This window comes from Empidonax traillii, unplaced genomic scaffold, assembly GCF_003031625.1.
Source record: "Empidonax traillii isolate 1590-97213 ecotype Southwest subspecies unplaced genomic scaffold, ASM303162v1 scaffold9:size3134949, whole genome shotgun sequence".
Taxonomy (NCBI): domain Eukaryota; kingdom Metazoa; phylum Chordata; class Aves; order Passeriformes; family Tyrannidae; genus Empidonax; species Empidonax traillii.
In genome coordinates, this window is record NW_020955202.1 from 258,502 (window position 1) to 280,861 (window position 22,360).

Consider the following 22,360-nt stretch of genomic DNA (forward strand, 5'->3'; position numbering starts at 1 on the left):
CACGTGTAAGAACACAATGTGGATTGTACTTATAATATACATGCTTTCTTTTGTAGCTGGGGAAAGAGAAAACCTTTGAAATTCTTAATGTGCTGGAGTTTTCCAGGTGAGTTTTCCTCTAATATACTAAATGCAGCATAATAAGAATACCATTCTTATAAATGTGTTATTGAGATAAAACTGAGATAAAGGTACAGGTGACGTAGTAGAAAAGCAGAACGTTATTTTTTTATCCTGCCCCTCCATTTTCTCATTTCTAATGTAGGATGAGTACAGAGCTGGTGGCTGTGTGGCATGTGAGCATGAAACTCTTCCTTGCCACTTCATCTCTGTTGGTTTATTGAAAAGTTGCTGCTCTGGAAGTGTTTTGCTCTAACTCGTGGATATCCTGATGTTTTGCTTGTCTGCTTGAAGAACAGCTTTGAGATTACGCTTTTATAGAGTTTCTGTAAATTACTTGTTTCTGAGTAGCTGGAGGTGCCCCTTCTTAAGAACCACTCCATCTATGAAAAAACAAACATTGCAAACCCTTCTAGCTTGTCAGGCTCATTAGGATGGGCATTGCTCGTGTAGCAAGGAGCTTTGTTTGAATTGGACCCCTAAATCACTGGAGATGATTTTCTTTGTCAGTTGATAAGGTTTTTTCTACTCTTACTGTGGATTAAAGCCTTGAACTCTTGTCCTCTGCCATCTTTGAATTGGCTGGTTTTGCTCAAAAGGACTATACAAAACTAAAGGTGGGGAATATTTGGGTAGGCATCTTTTCTTGTGTGCTGACTTGCTTTGAAGATGATTCTTGACTACTTTCTGCTTTGCTACTACGTAATGTGACTATGTAAGGTACTTGTGAAAACTGTGTAAAAAGGCACTAGAAGAGTCTTTGGGGATTTCTGACAAGCTGACCACAGTACCCTTATGTCTGTAACAGGAATAGCTGTACCCTGCTTGCAGCAGAAAAAAGCTGTCTTAGTTCTTCCCTGTGTAGCAACTTTGCATTTGACCAGCGAGGAAGTTCCCACAGTTAGATTTCAAAAAGCATATGGAAGCTTCCCAGTGTCATTAGCATGTTGCAGAAATTCTGGCTACAGCTAATTGCTCCCCTCTTTGGAAAGTCTCAGAAAGGATTGTTTTATCTTATGATACATGCCAAGAGCTTGCCTACTTACACATTGCTCTTGACCTGTAAAAAGAGACTAGGTCTCTCAGAGCAACTTCAAGAAGAGAAGGAAGATTGCTCTACACTCTGATCTGTTTGTGCACATTGGCAAAAAGGGAATGAGGATGCTTCTGAGTTGTCCTTTTGCTAGGAAAAAGATTTGTACAAAACCATGTGTTCCTAGGGTTTCCTTGATGAGAGTTGATTTGTTTGTGTCTGCCTCTTACAAGTTGTGTTCTGTTTTTTCTAGTGGATCTTTTAAAGGAGAGATTACTAAGTAAAATGCCAAAAATTTTCTTTAAAAACCCCTATCCTTGCCTATGTTCCTTTGTTAAATGTCTATATATGGTATGCTATTGTCCACATTTATTATTTTTAAGATATATGCCAAGCTTGACTGTCTTGATAAGCAGCCTTGTTCAGGAGGTCTGGCTTCCTTCTATATAATTGCAGCTATATAGGTCTGGGTAGACCAATATAGCTTTCTTTTTGAGTTAGGAAGTTAAATAACTGCCCTTGACAGTGGATGGTTGTTTCAATGTCTGTTATGCCTTTAATAAAGATGCGTCCAGCCTTCATGATTCTGTTTCTAGAGTGAGTTCCCCAAACCATTTTGCTAGAGGAATAAGAAAAAGTGTAGACTAAATGTCACTCCCATTTTTCTAGAGTGTTTTATCCTATCTTGCCTTTTTCTTGCATGCATTTGGGTGTAAGTCTGTGTTCTGGTTAAGTGCTTGCCAACAGGAGCCGTAGGGCTGAAGCTGGAAATGGGCAATTTAGTACTTCTTCTTGCTGTCAAGGGTTGCGTGATCTTAAGTTACTACTCCTTTATCTTATCCTATCTCAGATGCACTAAACACATGTGAGAAAATTCACTGCCTAGAACAGGAATTACTCTTGATCACTTTGACTAATGAAAGCAAATATTTTTTTTCAATAGCAACAGGAAGAGAATGTCAGTGATCGTTCGAACTCCAGCAGGACAACTACGTCTCTACTGCAAAGGGGCTGTAAGTAATTATGCTGCCTACTGGAGAACTAACACTACCAGTTATTGTTTCAACAGCTGTGGCTGATGCTGGCATTTCATGTCTCATACATAATACCTGTTAGCTTTCTGTTTAAGACCAAGTGATTTAAGAGAGCTGTCATTCTTCCTCTGACTCCTTTTGCAGGCAGGAAGATTGCTAGGCTTTCTGCAGCCCAGTTAAAATCCTGAAACTAATAGGAGCAGTACCCTTTACTTCAGCAAAGTCAAGATTTCACCCAGCTGTGCTGTGGGAGTTCAGCAGTTGAACTAAATGCTGTTGTCTGAATTTATAATATTAAAATCTGTTCTCAAGTTGTTGGCTGTTGGCCTGGTTTTCTTGCACCTCTGCACCTGCTGTTGTTTGTCATCATGACTTGTTCCATGTTGTGCTTCTGTCTTCACTGACAAGAGCAATAACTTACCACAGTACAAAGTCTGCAAAACTAGCATTGTCCACAGCCAGAGAATGGTTCTAATTTCAGTGGAAAACTATGGACCTGGTTTTTTTTTTCAACAGGGAAAGACTATTTCTGACCTCTGTAAGGATCTGGTTTACTTGAATTTGTCCTGACATACAGGTCTAGGTGCACTGCTCTATTGCTTCAGTTTACCTCCCCTGATTTGATAAAGATGTGCTGGCTTCATGCTGGAGTGGTGAAAGTGTATTAAGACTGATGCCACTGTGCATTAGTTTACAGTTGTATGTCTAGTAGGACCACACAGACTAACAACTGCTTGTTGTTCATGCTGTGTCTTAATTAACACTGTTTTTTGGAGTGTGGCACTGAAGGCAATGGAGAACAGGAGAGTTTGTAGTACCAGATTTCATCTTGTCTTCCATTTGAGCAGCCCTAGATGTACTAACAGAGCATGTGTTGCAATGATTAGGGTAATGTGGTGGTTTATTTGCTGCATCTGCCACTCATCTGACATGTATGTTTAACTGCCTGTTTTGCATTAACTGTTGCACGTTCTGGTAGTCATCCTCTGTCCTGTTGCTTCCATAGTAAATTGGTTTGTATTCTTGTCTCTAATCAATGCTAGATGTAGGTCTGTTTACTTAGCTTAAGAGCATATGTATGAGTAAAAGTAGGGTTTCAGTGTGTTACATGTTTATAGCAACTTGTTCTGGTAGTTGCAGAATAAAATCCAGAGACTAGATACATAGGTGATGGTGCTGTATTTTGATTGCAGCTGTTAGCCTTTTCAATTGTATTTTGATTTAGCAATGAAGAAAGCTGTTGCAGGAGGAAAGTTGCTTCTGAGAGAATTTTGCAGTAGAATGAGATCAGTGTTTCTGCCTCTTAATTTTTAACATCAGTGGAAATCTGTTCTAGAAAGCATTGCAGGACTCTTCTGCATAGGACTATAGTATGTACTGAACTTAAGACCAGACACTTGCTCTCTGAAAAACAATAGATTGGCTTAGTAACTTAGAGAGAAACATTCGGTAATGCCCAATAATAGTGACTTTTTTATGGAAAGAGGGCAGAAAGGCAGAGTGTATTTCTGTCCCCATTATTTAAAATGGATGCAGTATCCCTGCCACTGGACACAACCCAAATGACTTAATCAAATCAGAATCTCTAAAACCCAAACATATTACTTATAAATATAGTCTTGGTTTTGATATTAGCTAGTCCATTCAGGTTACTTCACTTGAACTTGTAAATACACAAATGGAAACTTCATATGTAGACTTACTCTGTTGTAATGAATTTGGTTTTAATAGGATAATGTAATTTTTGAGAGGCTTTCGAAAGATTCCCAGTATATGGAGCAAACACTGTGCCATCTTGAATACTTCGCAACAGAAGGTAAGAGAAACAGAGAATTCAGTTTTATCAAATTACTTGCAGCATTTTCTGCATTGTCTAAAATAAGCAGTGTCAAGTAAGATGATTATGGAGATAAATCAAGAAATGTGTGATCAGTAGTTTAACAACTGTATAAGATGACTTTTAAGACTAGGGAGGTTTTTGCCCTGCTTCTGTATGATTTCAGTAGGGAAGTGGAAAAGATGGTGTTCTCTCTGTCCATGATGAAGGGAAAGGGTGTAAGTCATATTGCCCGGAACAACTCAACTACACTGGAATTAGAGTTGTAAAAGCTGAATGCCAAAGTCCCTGGCTTTACGAAGCAGAGGGATAATCTGAACATGCTGGAAAGCCTTGTAGACTGAGACATCAAAGATGACCTGAAATGGTCTGTAAGGCCTTTGACTGATTTTAACACCTCTGTTCACAGGGAACTTGGCTTTGTTCCCTCTTCTGCAATAGTATAAGATACTTGTGCTATAGTAAAACCATGAACCAGTGGTTTTCTTCCTAAGTCTGGAAACATAATTCAGCTTTTAAATATATATATTTTACCGACTCCCACGTTCCCAGTAATGAAATTTTTGTATTTTATGGCACACACTCATTTCTGCTTGATTCATGCTAGAAAAAAAAATAAATCATTACTTCTCTATGTAAATTTTTGTCAGTGGTCTAATAAATTGGTTTTCATACTTCACGGACCCTGTTCATTATATCGTACATGTCTAACTCCCATTATTAATGCAAGTTAGATTTATACACTGAAGGAGAAATCATTTTTCTAAGAGAAAATGTGGATGATGCAGTATGTTTGACTAATGTCTCCAATCACAGTATGTAGCCAGTTTTTTAATTTGATCTTAAAAATACATGAAAGTCAGGCTTGCCTTCATGCTCACTTAAAAGGTTAAAGATGGCTTTTGTTGGTCAAGTGGGGCTAGATTGTAATAGTGAAAATCAGGGACGGGAGACATCTATGTTTTTATCCATTAGACTGTCTTGATTTGCACCAGCATTAGTAATGAAATGAACCAGACTTTTGGTTGACGTTTGTGGAAATTTAAGTGCTTTAAAAATGTCAAGGGAGATTTTGTAGAATCCAGAGTTTAACAGTCTGTGTTAATAGGTCCTGTTGTTCCAGTGAGAGGGTTTGAACTTAGCATTCATTAGGGCAATTATTTGATGATACTCAGTGTAATTTTACTGTGGGTAATGGCTGCCTTATGTTTTGTAGGTCTGAGGACATTATGCATTGCTTATGCAGATCTATCGGAGAAGTCTTACAGAGAGTGGTTGAATGTCTACAATGAATCCAGTACAGTTCTGAAAGACAGAACTCAGAAGCTGGAGGAGTGCTATGAGATCATTGAAAAGGTAAAACATACTTCTTTGATGATTGGATGCAGGTTCCCTTATATGTGTATTTTTCAGTGAAATTTGGGTTTTATACAATAAAATAAACTGTTAATTTCATAGATGAGAAACTGAAAAGGTGTTCTTAGATGGCAGCCTGTTCAGTCCATAGATCTCTCAAGTTTTAATTGGTAAGTCTGAGACAAATTTACGGATTAATAAAAATAATTTCTACTTATAAAAGCTTTTCATACAGGTTTTTTATCTTGCTATTTTTGTAACTTGATAAAGCAAATGTATAAAAATTGTTGTGTTGCACCTAATTCCTGTGTACTAATATATGAAGAGATGCACTGCTTTTCATACAGCAGTCACAGTTCAGGTTTTCTGAAGGCTTCGTTGTAGGCACGATGAAGTGCTGACCAAAGCCTGAAGTTGCGTGGACTGAAAAAAAGGTGGATAAACTGCATGCTGTGAAAATTGCAGAGCTCCTAATTTTGGAAGGGGAAGATAGGTATCAGAGGAGCGATTTGTAACGCTGATCCCACATAGAATTAAATGTTAAAGTGCCAACACTAGGGGCCAGTGTTTCCTTGAGCCTTGTCGGTCTTGCTGCTTTCTGAAATGCTGGTAGTCACACTCCTCACCTGCACGTGTTTATACTCTTGTCCCTTACTTCAGGTATTTCACTCTCATTTTATTTAGTGGTTTCTTTAACCATGCTTTGAACTTCAGTTTATTTTAAAATTAATATTAAAAATGCTGCTTAAGTTCTGGAGCACTCTTTTTTATTGGGGCAGAATCATAGAATGGCCTGGTTTGGAAGGGACCTTAAAGATCATTGAGTTCCACCCTCCTGTGATGGGCAGGGTCACCTTTCACTAGACCAGGTTTCTCAGAGTTGAATCCAAGCTGGCCTTGAATACTTCCAGGGATGGGGGACATGATGAGGAAGCTGAGACTAGGAGGGGAGTTAATTGTCACAGAGTAACAGAAAAGCTCCAAGAACTCTTTCAGCAAGAGCTGAAGACTGAGTCTGTCTCCTCAAAATAATGCCTAAAAATCTTCTTGATGTTAGAGTCAATAACAGTGGGTGTCTAATCGTTAATTCTGGGTAGCTCCTTTCAGCATTCTGCTTCTTACGCTGTGCTCTTACACTCCTCTGTTGTCACTGAGGTGAAACATGAACATGGCTTTAACTTAACTTTAAAGTGTGTTCTAAAACCTTAGATCACTTTTGATCATCTACCTTCCACCTTTTTTCACAATTCAGTATCTTGAAAAACAGGGAACCCACGCATGGATTTTAAAATTGTAGTGTTGAACTTGGTGCCATATTGGCAAGAACTATCCACTGTATGCCTTTCCTGTTATTGTTTGCTTGCTGCTCATACCAAGGAACAGGGTATTTCCAGATAAACTGGCTCGTGGCTGTAACATAAAATATAATGTATTTTAACAGGCTGATTTTTTTTTTTTTTCCATATAAGGGCTCAAATTGAGAGCTAGAGAGTTACTTTGTCAGTCTGAGTGTTGAGATGGCTGGATCATAGTACAAATGCACATGTGGAGACAAAGTTGAACTGGCTTCCTTCCCCGGCTGTGCGCTGGCTGAGAGGGCTTTGTTGGCTGCAATAGTGACTCCCCTGGTCAGTTAGCTCAACCATGCTGATCCCTGTGCTGTCATGTTTAGCTGTTTAGCAAGTGATTTGGGGGGAAAAAAAGACAATGTACGATTGCACACTTGGATTGTCTTTTTAGCAATGTTGAGAGCATTTGTAGGGCTTAATGTTTCATTGGGAGGCTATAGGGTACTAAAGCATGATAACTTGCATGAGTTGATTCTGCTGCCTTTACCAGCTGAATATCTCATAACAAAAATGAAGCTGTGTTAAGACCTGCAACTAATGCCAACTTACACACCTGTATGAATAACAATTTGCTCTTCTGTTCTTTGAGCATGCATAGATTCATACAAGCAGAAGCTGCTTTAATGCCCTCTTCATGGTATCATAGAAGGGTTTGGGTTCAAAGGGGCCTTTCAAGATCGTCTAATCTAAGTTATAATACCCCCATCCTCCATCATGGACAGGGACACATTTCGGTAAACCAGATTGCTCAAATCTCTGCCTAGCCTGTCCTAGAACATTTCTAGGAAAGGGGCGTCCACCACTTCTCTTGACAACCTATTTAGTGTCTCGCCACCCTCATCTTTTTCAGTTTAGAAGCATCACCCCTTGTCCTGCCACTTCAGCTGTCTTTATCCATATTTTGTGTAAGCCCACTTTTTATATAGAAAGACCACAATAAGGTCACCCTGGAGCCTCGTCTTCTCCAGGCTGAACAACAGTAACTTTCCTAACTACTTCTGTTCACTTCATCTATCTTCATTTCTGTTGAATAATTTTAGTCTCTACCAAGAATAGGAGCTTGTCCTTTTCCTGTAAAGTTACTGAAGCGACACAGTATACCTAAACTCAATTTATATCAATTTATGTTAAATTAAAGATCTTTGCATGTCTAAGGAATCATTAATGTGCTTTTAAAGTTAAAATCCGTGTAGACTGTACCTCTTGACAAGGTTTATTTCTTAGCTGTTTTTTCTGCCTCACTTTTTTTTCTGTAAGGTAGCCAAATCTCTTCAAGAAATTACTTCAGAATTGCATAAGAATATGGCAAACTCTGTAGTTTTAAATTCATTGTATGAGGCATGCTTTTCTGGCAGACACCTGTACATTGACTAGAGATACTTGGATTGATTAATGTTCATACCGCTTGTATTACATAAATGTAGTGATTATATCCATAAATAGCTGCAATAATTTTTGCTTTGAGTGATTGTATCCAGTCTGTATGTACATTTTATGGACAGAAATTAGTTTAAATGATGTGATGCCAAATGCATAAACTGTGACCATTCATGTTGCTATGGTGATTAGTGAATGCTCTAGTATATGTGTTCATCCATAGGTTAGCTTTAAGTTTTATAGCTCCAATTAATTATTCTTGAAATGTTGCCATCTTTCTGATCAGAAACGCTCTGTTCCATTCTGTACCTCTTTAAATGTGAATTGTGTGCAGAGGAAGTAGAATAGCCACACCAGAAATTTACTGTAACATTGCTTGTCAAAATGCAGTATTAACAATGAGAGGCAACATGCTGTCTTAATTCCTTTCTGAGTGTGTTCCACACAGAGGTTTATCTTCAGAAAACAGTCCCTCAAATCCTTTTGTATTTTTTTCAGGATTTGTTGCTTCTTGGAGCTACAGCCATTGAAGACCGCCTGCAAGCAGGTGTTCCGGAAACAATAGCCACACTAATAAAGGCAGAAATTAAGATATGGATTCTGACAGGTGACAAACAGGAAACAGCTCTCAATATAGGTATCCGTCTTTCTAGTTACTCTGAATTTATCTCATGCATAACAGGTTACTTTCAAGATGTGCTATGTGGGATTTTCAAAAAAATCTGGCCTGCTTCATATAGGAAGGTTCCTCTGCATGACTTTGGAGAAGGGGTTTTTTAGTGAAATCTTTACTCTGAGTGTCAGGCTATATTCAGATTTTTTGTTTTTTAAGGCAACCTAAGCTCTTAGGTTTCCAGGTTTTCTCTGGAAACCTAAGAGCTCAACCAGACTGTTCCAGGTATTCTATGCATTGTATGAAACTGGTTTGGAGTTTCTTTTTTCTGACTCACTGCCTTTTCTAGGCTCTAATAGAGTTTGGGATATGATGGGAAATATGGTAATGCAAAGTGAATAGATTACAGGTTCTTGCAAACCATGTCTGTGAAAGGAGATGGAAGCTTGAATAATTGACCCTGATGGCACATCTATTAGTTGAGTACATTGTGATTGTTAGTGGAAGTGTTTTGCTACTGATGCTTGCTATTGAGTGTATGTGTGGAGATCAGTATGGGTTGTTTTACTGAGCTATAACCCAGACATTCTTGTCTCATGTGCCTTTGTATGTTGAAGTTGGTACCAAGAGATGAAATTAACTGTTACAGTTGTAGTAGAAATAAGGTGGATGGCTTAAGTAGACAATTGATTTAAAGGCTAGTTATCTGTTTTGAATCACTATATGCAGATTTTGCTTTCTTTACAAGCAGTAGTCAGTGAGAGGAGGGAAGCATCATCTTTTGACTACTGAAAAAAAAAAAGGTGTATCTACAGATTTTTGCATAAGTACCTCAAATAAGTCGATATATCAACCAACAGCAGATAGCTTGAACACAAATAAATGAGCTTTTTCTGAAGACTATGAAGGAGACTAACTTCGAACTTCTCTTTTAAAAACTGTTAGTTTGTTGTTTCTTTTATTAGAGTAACTTGAGGGAATAAGAATCTCTATTAAAACTTCTAAATTATCACTTCGTTTAATGTACAGTTTGGTACTGAAACTCTAATTAGCTTCACGTTCAAATTAGCTTGAAAGTAAAAACATGTGGCAGCCTTCCAGTTTTTGTATGTAACTCATTATTAAACATTGCACTTAAAACCCAACCCACATGTTCATATGGGGAGTGAAAAGTATTTTTACTTTCTCATTGTGTGTGGAGGCTATCCTTATGGAGTCTTGCTTGCTGTATGGATATGTGTGTGGATTGAGGTATGTTTGACTTCTTGGCAGGTGTATCAAGGAGCTGGAGTACTTGGTTCTTCCAGCTTCCTCTTGATTCTTTGTTTTTCAGGATTTGCCTATGTCTCTCTCCTGATTGCATTTTTGACTTCTCTGGAGAGTAGTGGTTGACCTTATGTGTGGTTGGCTGTATGCCTTCTACTCAGCCATGTGCCAGTCAATAATTTTTGCAGGTGAAGAGGGTATTCATGATAAGCTTTAATGCTGATCAACCATTTGAACTCCTTACCTATAACAAATGGGAGCTCCAGGTTCAGAAGCATCTTTGAGCATGACCTGCTAACAACTCCTAAAAGGGTTACTTGTTCTTTTAGCTTCATCCTTTTTTGTTCAATCAACCAGGATCTTCATTGTCTTTCACCAAGACAAAACCACACATGACGGATTTCTATTTACTAGTATCCTGGTGCTCAGCAGGCTTACAAAAAATTAGAACTACTCTATTTCCATTAACTTCTTTAGGAACAAATCTGTTTTCTGGGAATGGGAATACAGTATTTCTCAATGGTATCCCTCCTCTGAAAAATTAATCAGTCTCTACAGTTGAGCTCAGTGCTCTTACCTAGTGTGTGCATTCATAGCTGTGAACATGGTCTTAAAACCATGGAAGGGTATGGAGTTGGAAGGGATCTTTTGAAGACTTAGTCCAACCCTCCTGCTGTGGGCAGGGACATGTTTAACTAGATCAGGTTGCTTAAAGCTCTGTCCAACCTGGTTTCAAACCCTTGCAGGGATGGGGCATCCACAACTTCTCTGGGCAACCTGTTCCAGTCTCGCCACCCCGTCATAAAAAATGTCTTCCTCATGTGCAGTCTGAACCTACCCTCTTTCAGTTTGAAATGATTGACCTTCGACCGGCTTCTACAGGCCTTGGTAAAAAGTCATACTCAGTCTTTTGTATAAGCTCCCTTTATGTATTGAGAGGTCTTCCCAGAGCCTTTTCTTCTCTAGGCTCAACAGCCCCAACTCTCAGCTTGTTTTCATAGGAGAGATGTTCTACCCTTTGGTAGTTTTTGTGGCCCTCCTCTGCATCCTCACTAATAGGTCCATGTCTGTCTTGTGCTGGGAGCCCCAGGGCTGGATGCAATACTGCAGGTGGGGTCTCGTGTTCAATTTTTCATCGCTCATGTCTCCAGCTACTTCTCAGTAGGGCTGCTTTCAATCCATTCATCCCCAAGTCTGTCCTGGTTGATATTTGAAATTGCTGCAGAGGTGCAGGACCTTGCACGTGCCTTGCACTTGTGGAACGTCATTACATTCTCATAGGCCTACTACTCAAGCCAATCCAAGTGCCTCCTGGTAGCATCACTTCCCTTGAATATACCAACTGCAGGATTCAGCTCTGTCTTGTCTGAAGACTTTCTCAGAGTGAACTTGATCCCATGGTGGGTCACTGGGGAAGATACTGAATGGTATTGGTCCCAGAACTGACCCCTGAGGAACACTGCTCATTACTGGTTTTCATTTGTGTGTTGCACCACTGAGTGTAACTCCTTGGGTGTTGAACCATTGACTGCAGCTCTTTGGATGCAGGCATCCAGCCAATTCCTTATTCATCTAACAGTACATCCATCGGACTCATATCTCTCCAATTCAGAGGTGAGAACACTTCTTGGTGAACTGTGCTTTTTTTTCAGTTGAGGAAACTGAAGCAATGCCTGCAAACTTGCCTACATCCCTATGCAAGTTTGATCAGGTCACATGTGCCCTCTCTGAACACACAGGGTAATGATTCTTGTCTCAGATGCTGGATTCTGTATGCCTGCAGTATGAATGCCTGAGGGCTGTGATCTTGAACTCTGGTTAAAGCAGTCTTTCTCCCAGGACACTTAAAGGGAAGTAAGTCCCAGAAGTACCTGATTCATCTGCTTCATGGACTTTTAGTCAGACTTTGAAATTACAGAGCTAGATATCAACTGAGAGATGTGGATTGACATTTTATATCTGGCTTTAAACCAGCAGCTGATCTTACTCTACTCAGAAGCATTGAGAAAACTATGTACATACGTTAGAGAATGTATTTTTGCTTACTGTGTTAGTATTGCCAGTAATAACTATTATAAAACTATTATAAAACTTTAAAATGTTACTGTGAATGTCTAAGATCATTACTGGTAGTCTCACAGTTGCCACCTACTTTGCTTTACACTAGTGCTAGATTTTAATATCATCTTAGCCCTGGAATTGTACGTAATGTATAGATCTTCTATAAACCCTTGTTAGGCTTGGCTTACATTCTCTTATTCCAGTCTTGACCTTCCTGTTTTAATGTGATAGAAAGATGCAAAATAGCCTCAACTCCAGGGTAAGTTGTTCTGACTTCTCCATGACTTCCAAGATGCACAGCAGAGCAACTCGGTTTTCCACAGTATCTCTTTTTCTTCCAGCTTGACTTGTAGAATGGCATCTTGCTCATTTTAAAAGAGGTAAAGTGAAGCAGTGGTTTAGAAATGACAGCTTGCTATTGCAGCTGCTGTTCTAATCAAATGCTACTTTCAAAAGAAAATCCTTTTGAATTAGTTATGCTGAATTTATAACACCCTACTGTACAAGACTGTTGCCATTGCCTGGGAAAAGAATAACCCTGATATGGAAGGAAGTGCTTAAATTTGTAACAGTCCCTTTTTCTTCTCAATAAAAATAAGGAAGTGAGTTTTCAGCCAGGGACTAACTTCTAAAAATGGCAAATGGACTTGAGAAAAAAGTCAGTGTTTTGTCTATACCTGCTGGAGGTTTGTTGCTCAGTTCTGTACTACCACCTAAGACTTGTTCCCAGGCAGAATCAGAGGCTGTCTGCAAAGCTGTCATGCTGTAGGCTGCACTTCATTAGAATATATTTCATCCTTTTGCCAACAGGTATGTGTGAGTTCAGTGTCAGTCTATATTGTTTTCTGAAGCAGAATGTAAACCTTGGCTTGTTAACACAACTAAGATGAAAATGTATTTGCAAGGTTGCACTTGATACTGATAGTCTACACAGCTGTGAAAATGGAAGGCAAGCTAAACTTACGCAGCTAATCAAACCTGCTGCCTGAGAGGGCCTGGCTGTGTGATTGTAAGCATGTCTTCCACAAAGGAAAATGAGGGATTTGCTTTCTTGACAGAAGTCACTCATGCAGGCATGTTAACCCTGGATTATACCTGCAAAACTAGCCCAATTATAAAAACTTTGTAGCCCGAGGAGATGATCTGCATTGCAATTGATGAGCCAGTATGACCTTTCTAAGGAACCGAGAATCCCATTGAAAATTTCATGCCTCAGTTTGTCTGTTGCTGTTGTAAGATATGGAAAGAGGCACTTCATCTTTTTACATCGACTATATGTTATGCTTTTGAATCAGTCAGCCTTGCAGTGGTTCCTCACTGGGGCATTACTCTTATAGTGCAATAACCTCCAGTCTCCATATAAGAAAAGTAAGAGGCTTCCTAAGATCTCACTTTATTTGACAGCAATTTCTTAAACTTGTTGTAATTCATTTCTATACAAAACCACAGTACAAATACAAAACAATTCTGTTGTATTTCTTTTTACTGTGTAATTTAGATGAACATTAAAAGGTGTGTGCTTCAGATTAATTCTCTGCTGTTTTATTAAGCATATGTGACTGTGTCGATCCCAAGTGAACTTGTATGTGCAAGTGAACTTTTAGGATGAAGCAGTGGGGTTGGTCTGATGCAAGTTTGCATTTGTCTCTTGCCATTAATATGAGTGGGAATTAAACTCTTTATTCTGTAAATGCTTATATTTTTATAGACATAAGATATTTTGGTGTTTGTTTTTGTTTGTTTGTTTGTTTTGGCTTTTTTAGTCTTGAGGATTTTTGTTTTCCATTTTGGTGTCCTGGCAGTTGTACAGAACTGCCTTCTGAGTGCTGCTGCAGAGTATGGCAACTTGCTCTTGTTCTTTCATGTCCCAGTCCTACACTAAGAATAAGCTACTACAGTTGCCTGGTTCCTATAGGACTTGGTAGGGCCTCTCTGTGTGTCATTGATCTGCAGTTTTTAATGATGCTCAGAACCTTCCACACTGAACTCTCCAGAGTAAAAAATGCTTATACAAGCCCAAGTGTGGGCTAAAGGAACTGGGTAGTACCAACTAATCCATGTGTGCACTTCTGGTCATCTGGCATAGTTGCAACCGTGCTTTCAGATCTGTTCCTGCTGAGCATGGAAGGCAATTCTGCCTCCAGTGTAGATGAAAAAAATAAGGTAACTTTTGCTGTAGGGCTGTATTTGATTCATCTAGTTCACATGGTGCTTTCTTTAATGAAAACATCTCAAGTGATATATTTGGAGGTGCAGATAAAACTCAGCCTATGTTGCTAGTAAAATTGTAATTTTTGAGTGTGTCCTGTACTCCAGTGTTTCTAACAGTCTGTCTGATACGAGTAACTGCTCAAAAAGTAAATTGTCATCTGATCTATAGATGCTTATTTTAAGGTTGAGCTCAACCTTAGCTAGTCTTCCAAAAAGTAAATCCTTATTTTGTGTTTTTTTTTTTTTTCTCCTTTCTGTCTTGCAGGGTACTCTTGCAGACTCATTTCACAGAGTATGTCTCTCATCCTGGTTAATGAAGAATCACTGGATGTAAGTAAGCAAATTCTGCTATAATTCTTGACAAAAGGAGGTGTTACTAACAAGATGGAAGGTTGTCGAGCTTTCTCATTGAAATCCTCTTGCTTGCCCTTAAGGGTAGCAAGACAAAAAATTCATGCTAAAACATAGATGTGTTGTGCAAAATATATTCCTGAGGTCTCAGTAACAAACTGTACAAATCAAACTGAAGTCTCAGAGCAAGAAACTTGTGAGGTTTATGGATTTACTTCTGCTGCAAACTGGAAAAACGTGGAGCATGCTATCAGGATTATAATTAGTCTTTAAGGTATAGTTATAGGAGTAACATGTTTGAAGAAAGAAAAAAAAACAATCAAAAAAACCCCCACAAAAAAACCAAAAAATAAGCTCCATAAGTAATTTCAGTGTAGTAACCTATCTTCAGTATTGTATGGAACAGCTGTAACCAAACCTAGGCTAGAACAAACTGCATTGTGAGCTTGCCTATGTACAGGAGCTTTTAAAACCTTAAATCAAAAAATGCTGATAAATGATTGCCATGCTCCTCATCTGTGTGTAAAAATTAATTAGAACAATTATACACTTGTACGTGAATCTTCCCAGATCTTTTTCTGTTTTGTATGTTTCAATGTCAGTATCAGTATTTGATATCACTTTAATATCTAATTTCTATTAGAGATATTTGTAGAACAGATGAAAGGATCTGTAATAGGCAGCATCTGACATTTGGCTTTAGAGTTGGCAATTCATTGTGCTTGACTGCATGGGAGATGCAAAACCTGTGTCTGAGTTGTCAGAGGAGTTACTAGATAGCTGCAATTCTGGTGGAAGTGTGTAATACTATTGTTGCCAAGTTATCACCTGATAAGTGTTATTGTCCTGTTGCCTTGATGTGATTCCAGTCATTTCATTTGTAGAAATGTTTGGTTACAGAATCTGGCTGTAAAGAGTATTGGAAATTTATCAGTAAACATAACTAAAGGAAGCTTTCAGAACATGAACTTGACCCTTGGCAAGTTTGATGACACCAAGCTGTGTGGTGCAGTCGATATGCTGGAGAGAGGGGTGCCATCCTGAGGGACCTGGACAGGCTTGGGAGGTGGACCTGTGTGAACCTTGGGAAGTTCATTTAGACTGAGTGCAAGGTCCTGCACCTGGGTTCGTGCAGTCCCGAGCATAGGTACAGGCTGGGAGGAGAATGGGTTGAGAGCAGCTCTGAGCAGAAAGACTCAGGGGTGTCCAGACAAAAAGCTCGATATCACCCAGCAATATGTGCTTACAGCCCAGAAAGCAAACTACATCCTGGACTGCATGAGAAGAATCACAGCTAGCAGGTTAAGGGAGGTGATTCTTCCCCTCTGCTCTGATCTGATGAGACCCCACCTGGAGTGCTGTGTTCAGCTCAGTGGCTCCCAACATAAGAAAGATTGTGATCCTGTTGAAGTGAGTCGGGAGGAGAGGTCTGGAGTGCCTCTCCTATGAAGACAGGCTGAGAGAGTTTGGGCTGTTCAGCCTCAAGAAGGGAAGGCTCTGGGGAGGCCCTATAACACCTTCCAGTATCTAAAGGGGACCTACAAGAAGGCTGGTGAGAGTGACCTCTACAAGGGTATTGAGTGATAGAATGAAGGGGAATAGCCTTAAGCTGAAAGAGGGTAAATTTAGATTAGGTATTAGGAAGAAATTCTTTACTGTGATGGTGGTGTGACACTGGAAGAGGTTGTCCAGAAAAGCTGTGGATGCCCCATCCCTGGAGGTGTTCAAGACAAGGCTGGATGGGACTTTGAGCAATGTGGTCTTGTGCGAAGTGTCCCTACCTGTGGCAGGGCAATTGGAACTAGATGATCTTTAAGGTCCCTTACAATTCTAATCCTACTATGAAGAAATTGAGAACCATGGCATGTCCAATAATGAGAAAAAAAAACCCTTATGGGTATATAGTTGATGGTCTCTGAAGTGAAGAAAATGGATGATGATGTGATACATCATGAAGACCTATCTAATATTGCAGGTGACTGCTGCTTTAGCTCAGATAGTGTATGTTTTTCAAAAACATGGGCACAAACTTGAGCTTCTGAACTGGTTCATCAGAAATGCTTTGTATTAAATCAGTCTTGTTTTCAAACTAAATTAAATATGTTATTTTCCAAAGTACTCTTCTTGCCCTTTTGAATGTAGAATTGAATTTTTTATAATAGGAATTAGAATAGGAAACTCTTGATTTGTTGATAATTGCTGCTAGTTCTTTTAATTCTAAGGTATCTCTAGCTACTTACTGCCAGTTTTTCAGTGTGGGATCTCCATAGTAGTATTTATTGTGTTACACTTGGAACAGAAATTTTGACTTGTATTCAACTGAACTTAAAAATCTATCACTAGAAGATTCCCACACTAGAATTCTGTAGCATTATGTTTAATATATTCTACCTCTGAAATTCATTAATACTAAAAATGAGTTTTTACAAGATCCAGGTTGAGCTTAGAGCCTTTAAATATTGATACACTTACTGCTTTGTGCAGTCCCTATGTGACTTTTCCCCCCTCCCCCCCCCACTTCTGCTCCTTGGCATGCAGCAGCAGGTGAGATGTGATCGAACAACTGTCTTGGCTTGGTTTTGAGAGCTAAATTTTTTCGAAGTTGTGCACTTCAGGAGAAAAAATCAATCATTTCTGTTCTCTTCAGGGAACTCCTGGGAATAGAAGAGACTAATCCCTAGCTTGATTCAGCTGAATTCTAGAAACTTAGCATAATAATCTGCAAATGTCTATCCCTTATAGACTTAACCAGATGCATATATATACTCACTTGTTTTCTCTTTTCCTAATAAAGATTTTTGAAATGAGAATATTTTGAGCACCAGATTTACCTTGAATGTAATTCTTGGACTCAGTTTCTGTTTAATTAAATTGGAACTCTGTAAAGTCTTACTGTGCGGCTCTTAACCTGGAAAAATTTCTTTCATTGGCATCTCTTAGAATTTGAGTTGTGAGAGAAGTGAGAGGGGTAGCTGAAGAAGGGAAATCAGGAGACTCAGAGACACCCTGTCTAGTGTATGTTACAGCCAAGGAATGTTGGGTGTGTTCCCAACCATCAGTCCTGCAGAAAGAAGAGCTGGGAGCTGTATCAGTTGCGTATCACATGGGGTTGTATTTAGTAATAGTAGAAGGACAACACTGGAGGGATGCAGTTCCTGTGGGTGGTATTTTGCTGTCACATAATTTTGTCGATGTAAGTGGAGCTGCACAGTGATTGTGTTCCACAGAACTCATGTACCTGGACTGACAGTCGTTGTCTGGGGTTATGCACAGACATGTAACCAACAGCAAATTGATACTCCAGTGTAAGAACTCTCTTAGGGGTATCTGTTAATCAGATATGACTAAAAGTATAAGCTGGAGTTGTCTTCTCTTGCTTTTGGGATCCTGGTCCTCTTGCAGGAGAAAGGACATCTGTGCCTTATCAGTGATGTCACACTACTTACTCCTGAAAAATGGGGGCAAAGTTATTGTCAACTTCTCAGACTAAAACCAAAGTTACCTAGTACTCCAAATGCTCCAAAGCATTGATATCATGTCTGCTTCAGTCATACTAAAAGATAATAAGGTATGCAGATACGGCTGGGAAGATGAGAACAAGCCCTGTACTACTAATACCTTGTAGATGCTTTGAAGGTTGCATCTTGTGTGTTGCACCAAGGAGGAAACTGGGATTTTTCTTTCTCCTGTTATCATCTGCCCACATGCTTTCTGACCAAGTTAATATTCTGGAAAACTGATCAATGCAGGCAAACTCAGTTTTAGCCAAGCATCAACTCTCCTTCAGAGAGGCATCTGCCACGGCCCTCTAGTGTCTTGTGGCTAGTAAGTTACTTCAGTAGTTACCAGTCAGCCTGGAATAGTAATCAGCTCTTCTGTGGACACTGGGGATTAGCCAAGGAAGCTAGTTAGGAAAAGAATACATTTCTCTATTGTACCAAGCTTTTCTTATCGGTCAAATTTCTGTTTTTCTTAATCTAGAAATAGATATCAAGCCAGTAAGTGGTTACATAAGGAGCAGTGTCTAGTAGTCAGATAAGTCTTCAAGAATGTTAGGTAGAAGGGATTTAGTGTTTTTCTTGTTTGTTTTTGAGGAACAAATAGGATCTTTCATAACTCCAGGTATTTGCTAATCTGCATAGAAAGTTAGTTGTATGGATGTGGAAAATATACAGCTCTTCGTGTGAAAAGCTGCTTTGATTTGAGTGTGCTGTGTAGAATTGGAAATGAAAGAATATAGGTGTTACCCGGACCTATAGGTTTAAATACACACAGCACTGTGTAACTTAAGTATTAGATTACCATTTTTTCAGGAAGTAATACTAATGGGTTTGAGCTGTGAGTGGTGAATGAGTTGGGCTGGTATTTTTGTTTCATCCTGCTTTTGCTTTTCAGAATTCATTAATGACTGTTCTCCCTTATCTGTGGCTCTGTGTTTTTCTGTGAGTGTTTTCTGGCACTGTGATGGTTCATGTGGATGAAGTGGGGGTACCTGGACCTGAGGGAATGCAAGGACCTTTAGGAGTCCTAAGAGAAGGTTACTAAATAACTCTTCTTTCCATAAATGAAATGTTGGAGGGGAAGAAGGCTGGGGAAGGCTTGTAAAAAACCAAACACACTATTTTCAAAGTTACTTTTACTTTCATATCTTATGTTTAATGAGTGGTTGCTTTTGACAAGAGCCAGAATAAATCTTGTAGTTTTAAGCTGCAGGTATTTAGGGGGTTAATGCCTTGTTCTTGCTATAGGACAGAATAGATCATATTACATAGAAATGGAAAGGAAGAGTGTGTTCCCTGAATTCCATCTGAAATTTGCTCTCTTGTTTATAAGAGTTCTCATATGTTAGAAGAAAATTACTGGGATCAAACCCTATTTCTCTTAAAACTGCTAATGATCTTCACATATGTGAAGGCTTATATCAGCAGATGATCCTGAGTATTATCCAGATCTGCTTTCTGTTGTGTAGGTAACAATATAATAATGACTTCAACTGGATGGTGAAGAAGGTATCTGTGTGCTTTGAAGATGGGATTCTTTGCAGCGTATCGATATGCTTGTTTCTGTTAAGCATGAGAGACCACAGAAACTTAAGGATGCATAATGAAGTGTTAAATGGACTTTGTTAAATGAGAAGCTACTGGGAAATGCAGTTTTTGCTGGTATTGAATCATGATAGTGTGTTTTTAGGGGAATAAGGCTAACTTGGTGTCATGTGTAGGTAGATGAGTTATGGATAATGATTCTCTTGATTGACATGGCTAATATTACACATCTGTAAAAATAATTCAGATTTGTCTTTTGTGATGAAGGGAAAGAACTAAATAGTTCTTCTCCCAAGATACTTTTGTATCTGATCTTCTGCTTTTATTGAAGGGTTGTCTCTTGTTCATGCAAGTCTGAGCGGGGGTTTAAGAATAAGCAGTGTTCCTTTCTTGGTGCAGAGCCAGCCTAAAGCAATACGATTTATTTATCTGCAGTGTTAACTTGATGAAGAGATAGTGGAGAACTAACTGTTTCAGGGTAACAGTTAGGGTACATATTGATCATGTATGCAGAAAATAGAGATATGGATATTTGTGGTCTTTTTTGGTTCCCATAATACTGACTTACTACTACTTTGTTAAATCCTTTTCTGAAGATTATTTTCTTTTTCCATGGTAATTAGAGAATCATTCTTGCAGCTGAAGCTTGATTACTCCAAGCCTACCCATCAGTCACATAAAAGAATACATTTCCTTCACATTGGAATGAAGAAAATAAGATGTTTTACATCTGGTTGAAGCTAGAAAAAAATCCCATAGAATTCCTCTGGGTTGATCAGTCTGTCAGAAACTACAGTTAAACAGTTCTCTAGCTGTATGACTTTAATACTTAAGTATGTGTTCCTTCTGCTTTTTAACCTTCTACATAGAATAGAACTGATCAGAGGAATCTTTTAGAGAGTTCTGTGTTCTTGCCTACCTTTACCACAATGTTACATGCTTTTCTTTTTTTAACTGAAATATGTGTTAAGGTGCATTTTCACGCTTTAGTATCTTGAGTCATTTAACTGAGGTAGTGATGCTGTAGGACTGGTGTTTCTCTTTCATATTTACTAAGTGTTTTAATCAGCTTATCTTCTACAAATCTAAGTAATGAGTGTGATCTCACCGTAACTTCAAAATAAAAATTATATGGATATCTTGAATTTTCAATTAGTTCAAATCCTAAATTATCATAGCCTGTGTTCTAAGCAGGGCTAAAATCACAGTTCTGAAGTGTCAGAATGTAATGTTCTTTTGGAGAGCTTTGGGAACGGCTGCTCATCAGAGCTGAGGTGATTAACATGTCCTCCTGAAGCTCCCGTCATCCTGGGTTGTGGTGGTATGTATGTATGTATACTTGTTGTGTACTCTGGTTTTTCCAGCTAGCCGGGCAAGGTAAGAGTGTTTTTGTCAAGCACTTGGCATTCCTGATGGACACCAGGATTATGGTGGTGTTAGTAAGACTTGTAGAGAAATTACCTCACGAGTTTAGAATTGTTGTAATCTCTTCAGTTCTTTCAGCCTGAGTCTTGTGCTCTTCTTGGGTAAACCTTTTTCCTTCTATCCAGAAATAGGCTAGTTTAGGGAAACAATCAAATTCCTCAGTGAACTTAACCATTCACTTACACAGCTGTGTTCTACCTCCTGCCTCAACATGATGAAAGTGACATAAGTGATCCAGTATGGCAGTTCATATAACAAAGCCCTCAAATATCTTTGGTGAGAGCCTGGTTTTGTAGTCCATCATTTTGCGAATATGTTTGTTTGTTAAATGCGCGTTCCTTTGGATCGTTTGGTGCTTGTTTCTGGTCAGGTCAAGAGCATTGTTCAATACAAGATGGTTTTACTTCTTCGTACTTGTTATCTGGAACACTAAATATGATTAACTTCATCCTAGGAAGGAGGAGGAAGGTCAACAGAGCATGTGCTTTTTGGATACAGAATTTAGTAGTCTGTAGAACTCTGGGAAAATGTGGATTAATAAAACCAATTAATAAAGAAGGGACTTTGTAAGATCTAGGTTGGTATGGTAATATTTGTCTTGATTGTAGAATCAAAATTTCAGAACTTCTCTGTAGATAGCATAAGGAAAGAGGGGATGTGTTCCCAACTTAACTAGCTGATTTTTTTTTTTAAAACCTGTACTTTCTTTTCAAGTTATTAAAACTTAATTGGTCTGTCTATAGTAGGTTTAATATTATCAAGTTCTCAAGGGATTTAGAGTTCTATCCAGGACTTGACAGACAAACTCCACAGTTGAGTAGACAGAGTTAATAGGTTTAGTAAATATTAATAAAATAAATCTATTGTATAACTAAATCTTTAGGGAAATTATTCTGGTGGTTTAATTTTAAAAAAGAAACATGATCTTGATGATTTTGTGGAGTTTTCTTATTAAAATTATTTTTAGTAATTGAAGTGGGTATCATATTTATTAGATAAACTTCAATAAAAACTTCAGATGTATAGGGTAAACTGATAGGGAACCTAGCTGGTGTGTTTTTAAAACTCAGGGAAAAAGAGGTCTTTGAAAGTTAGTGTTCACTTCAGGGAATGGTGTTTGTTTGACTAGAAAAGAGAAGCCTGCCTGGGGCTTTCATACAGAGCATCCTTATATTCCTGGCTTAAAAAAAAAAAAAGTAGTAAAAATGCTGGAAGCTCTCGGGATGAAAGGAAATCAGGTGTTGTGTCCAGCTTCTCAGTTGAGCAGGTAGCAGTGTCTCTG

The 22,360-nt window shown here is 38.7% G+C and overlaps 1 protein-coding gene across 5 annotated transcripts in view; it reads left to right on the top strand.

Annotated features, from left to right (window-relative positions):
* ATP8A2 (ATPase phospholipid transporting 8A2) overlaps positions 1 to 22,360 on the top strand; it is a 313,861-nt gene that overhangs the window by 77,711 nt on the left and 213,790 nt on the right. For all 5 annotated transcript variants that reach the window (XM_027884061.1, XM_027884051.1, XM_027884086.1 and 2 more), the window contains 6 exons: positions 57 to 106; positions 2,097 to 2,166; positions 3,919 to 4,003; positions 5,241 to 5,380; positions 8,605 to 8,743; positions 14,523 to 14,587. In XM_027884061.1, the coding sequence (XP_027739862.1) occupies positions 57 to 106; positions 2,097 to 2,166; positions 3,919 to 4,003; positions 5,241 to 5,380; positions 8,605 to 8,743; positions 14,523 to 14,587 (549 nt within the window). The remainder of the gene's footprint in view (positions 1 to 56; positions 107 to 2,096; positions 2,167 to 3,918; positions 4,004 to 5,240; positions 5,381 to 8,604; positions 8,744 to 14,522; positions 14,588 to 22,360) is intronic.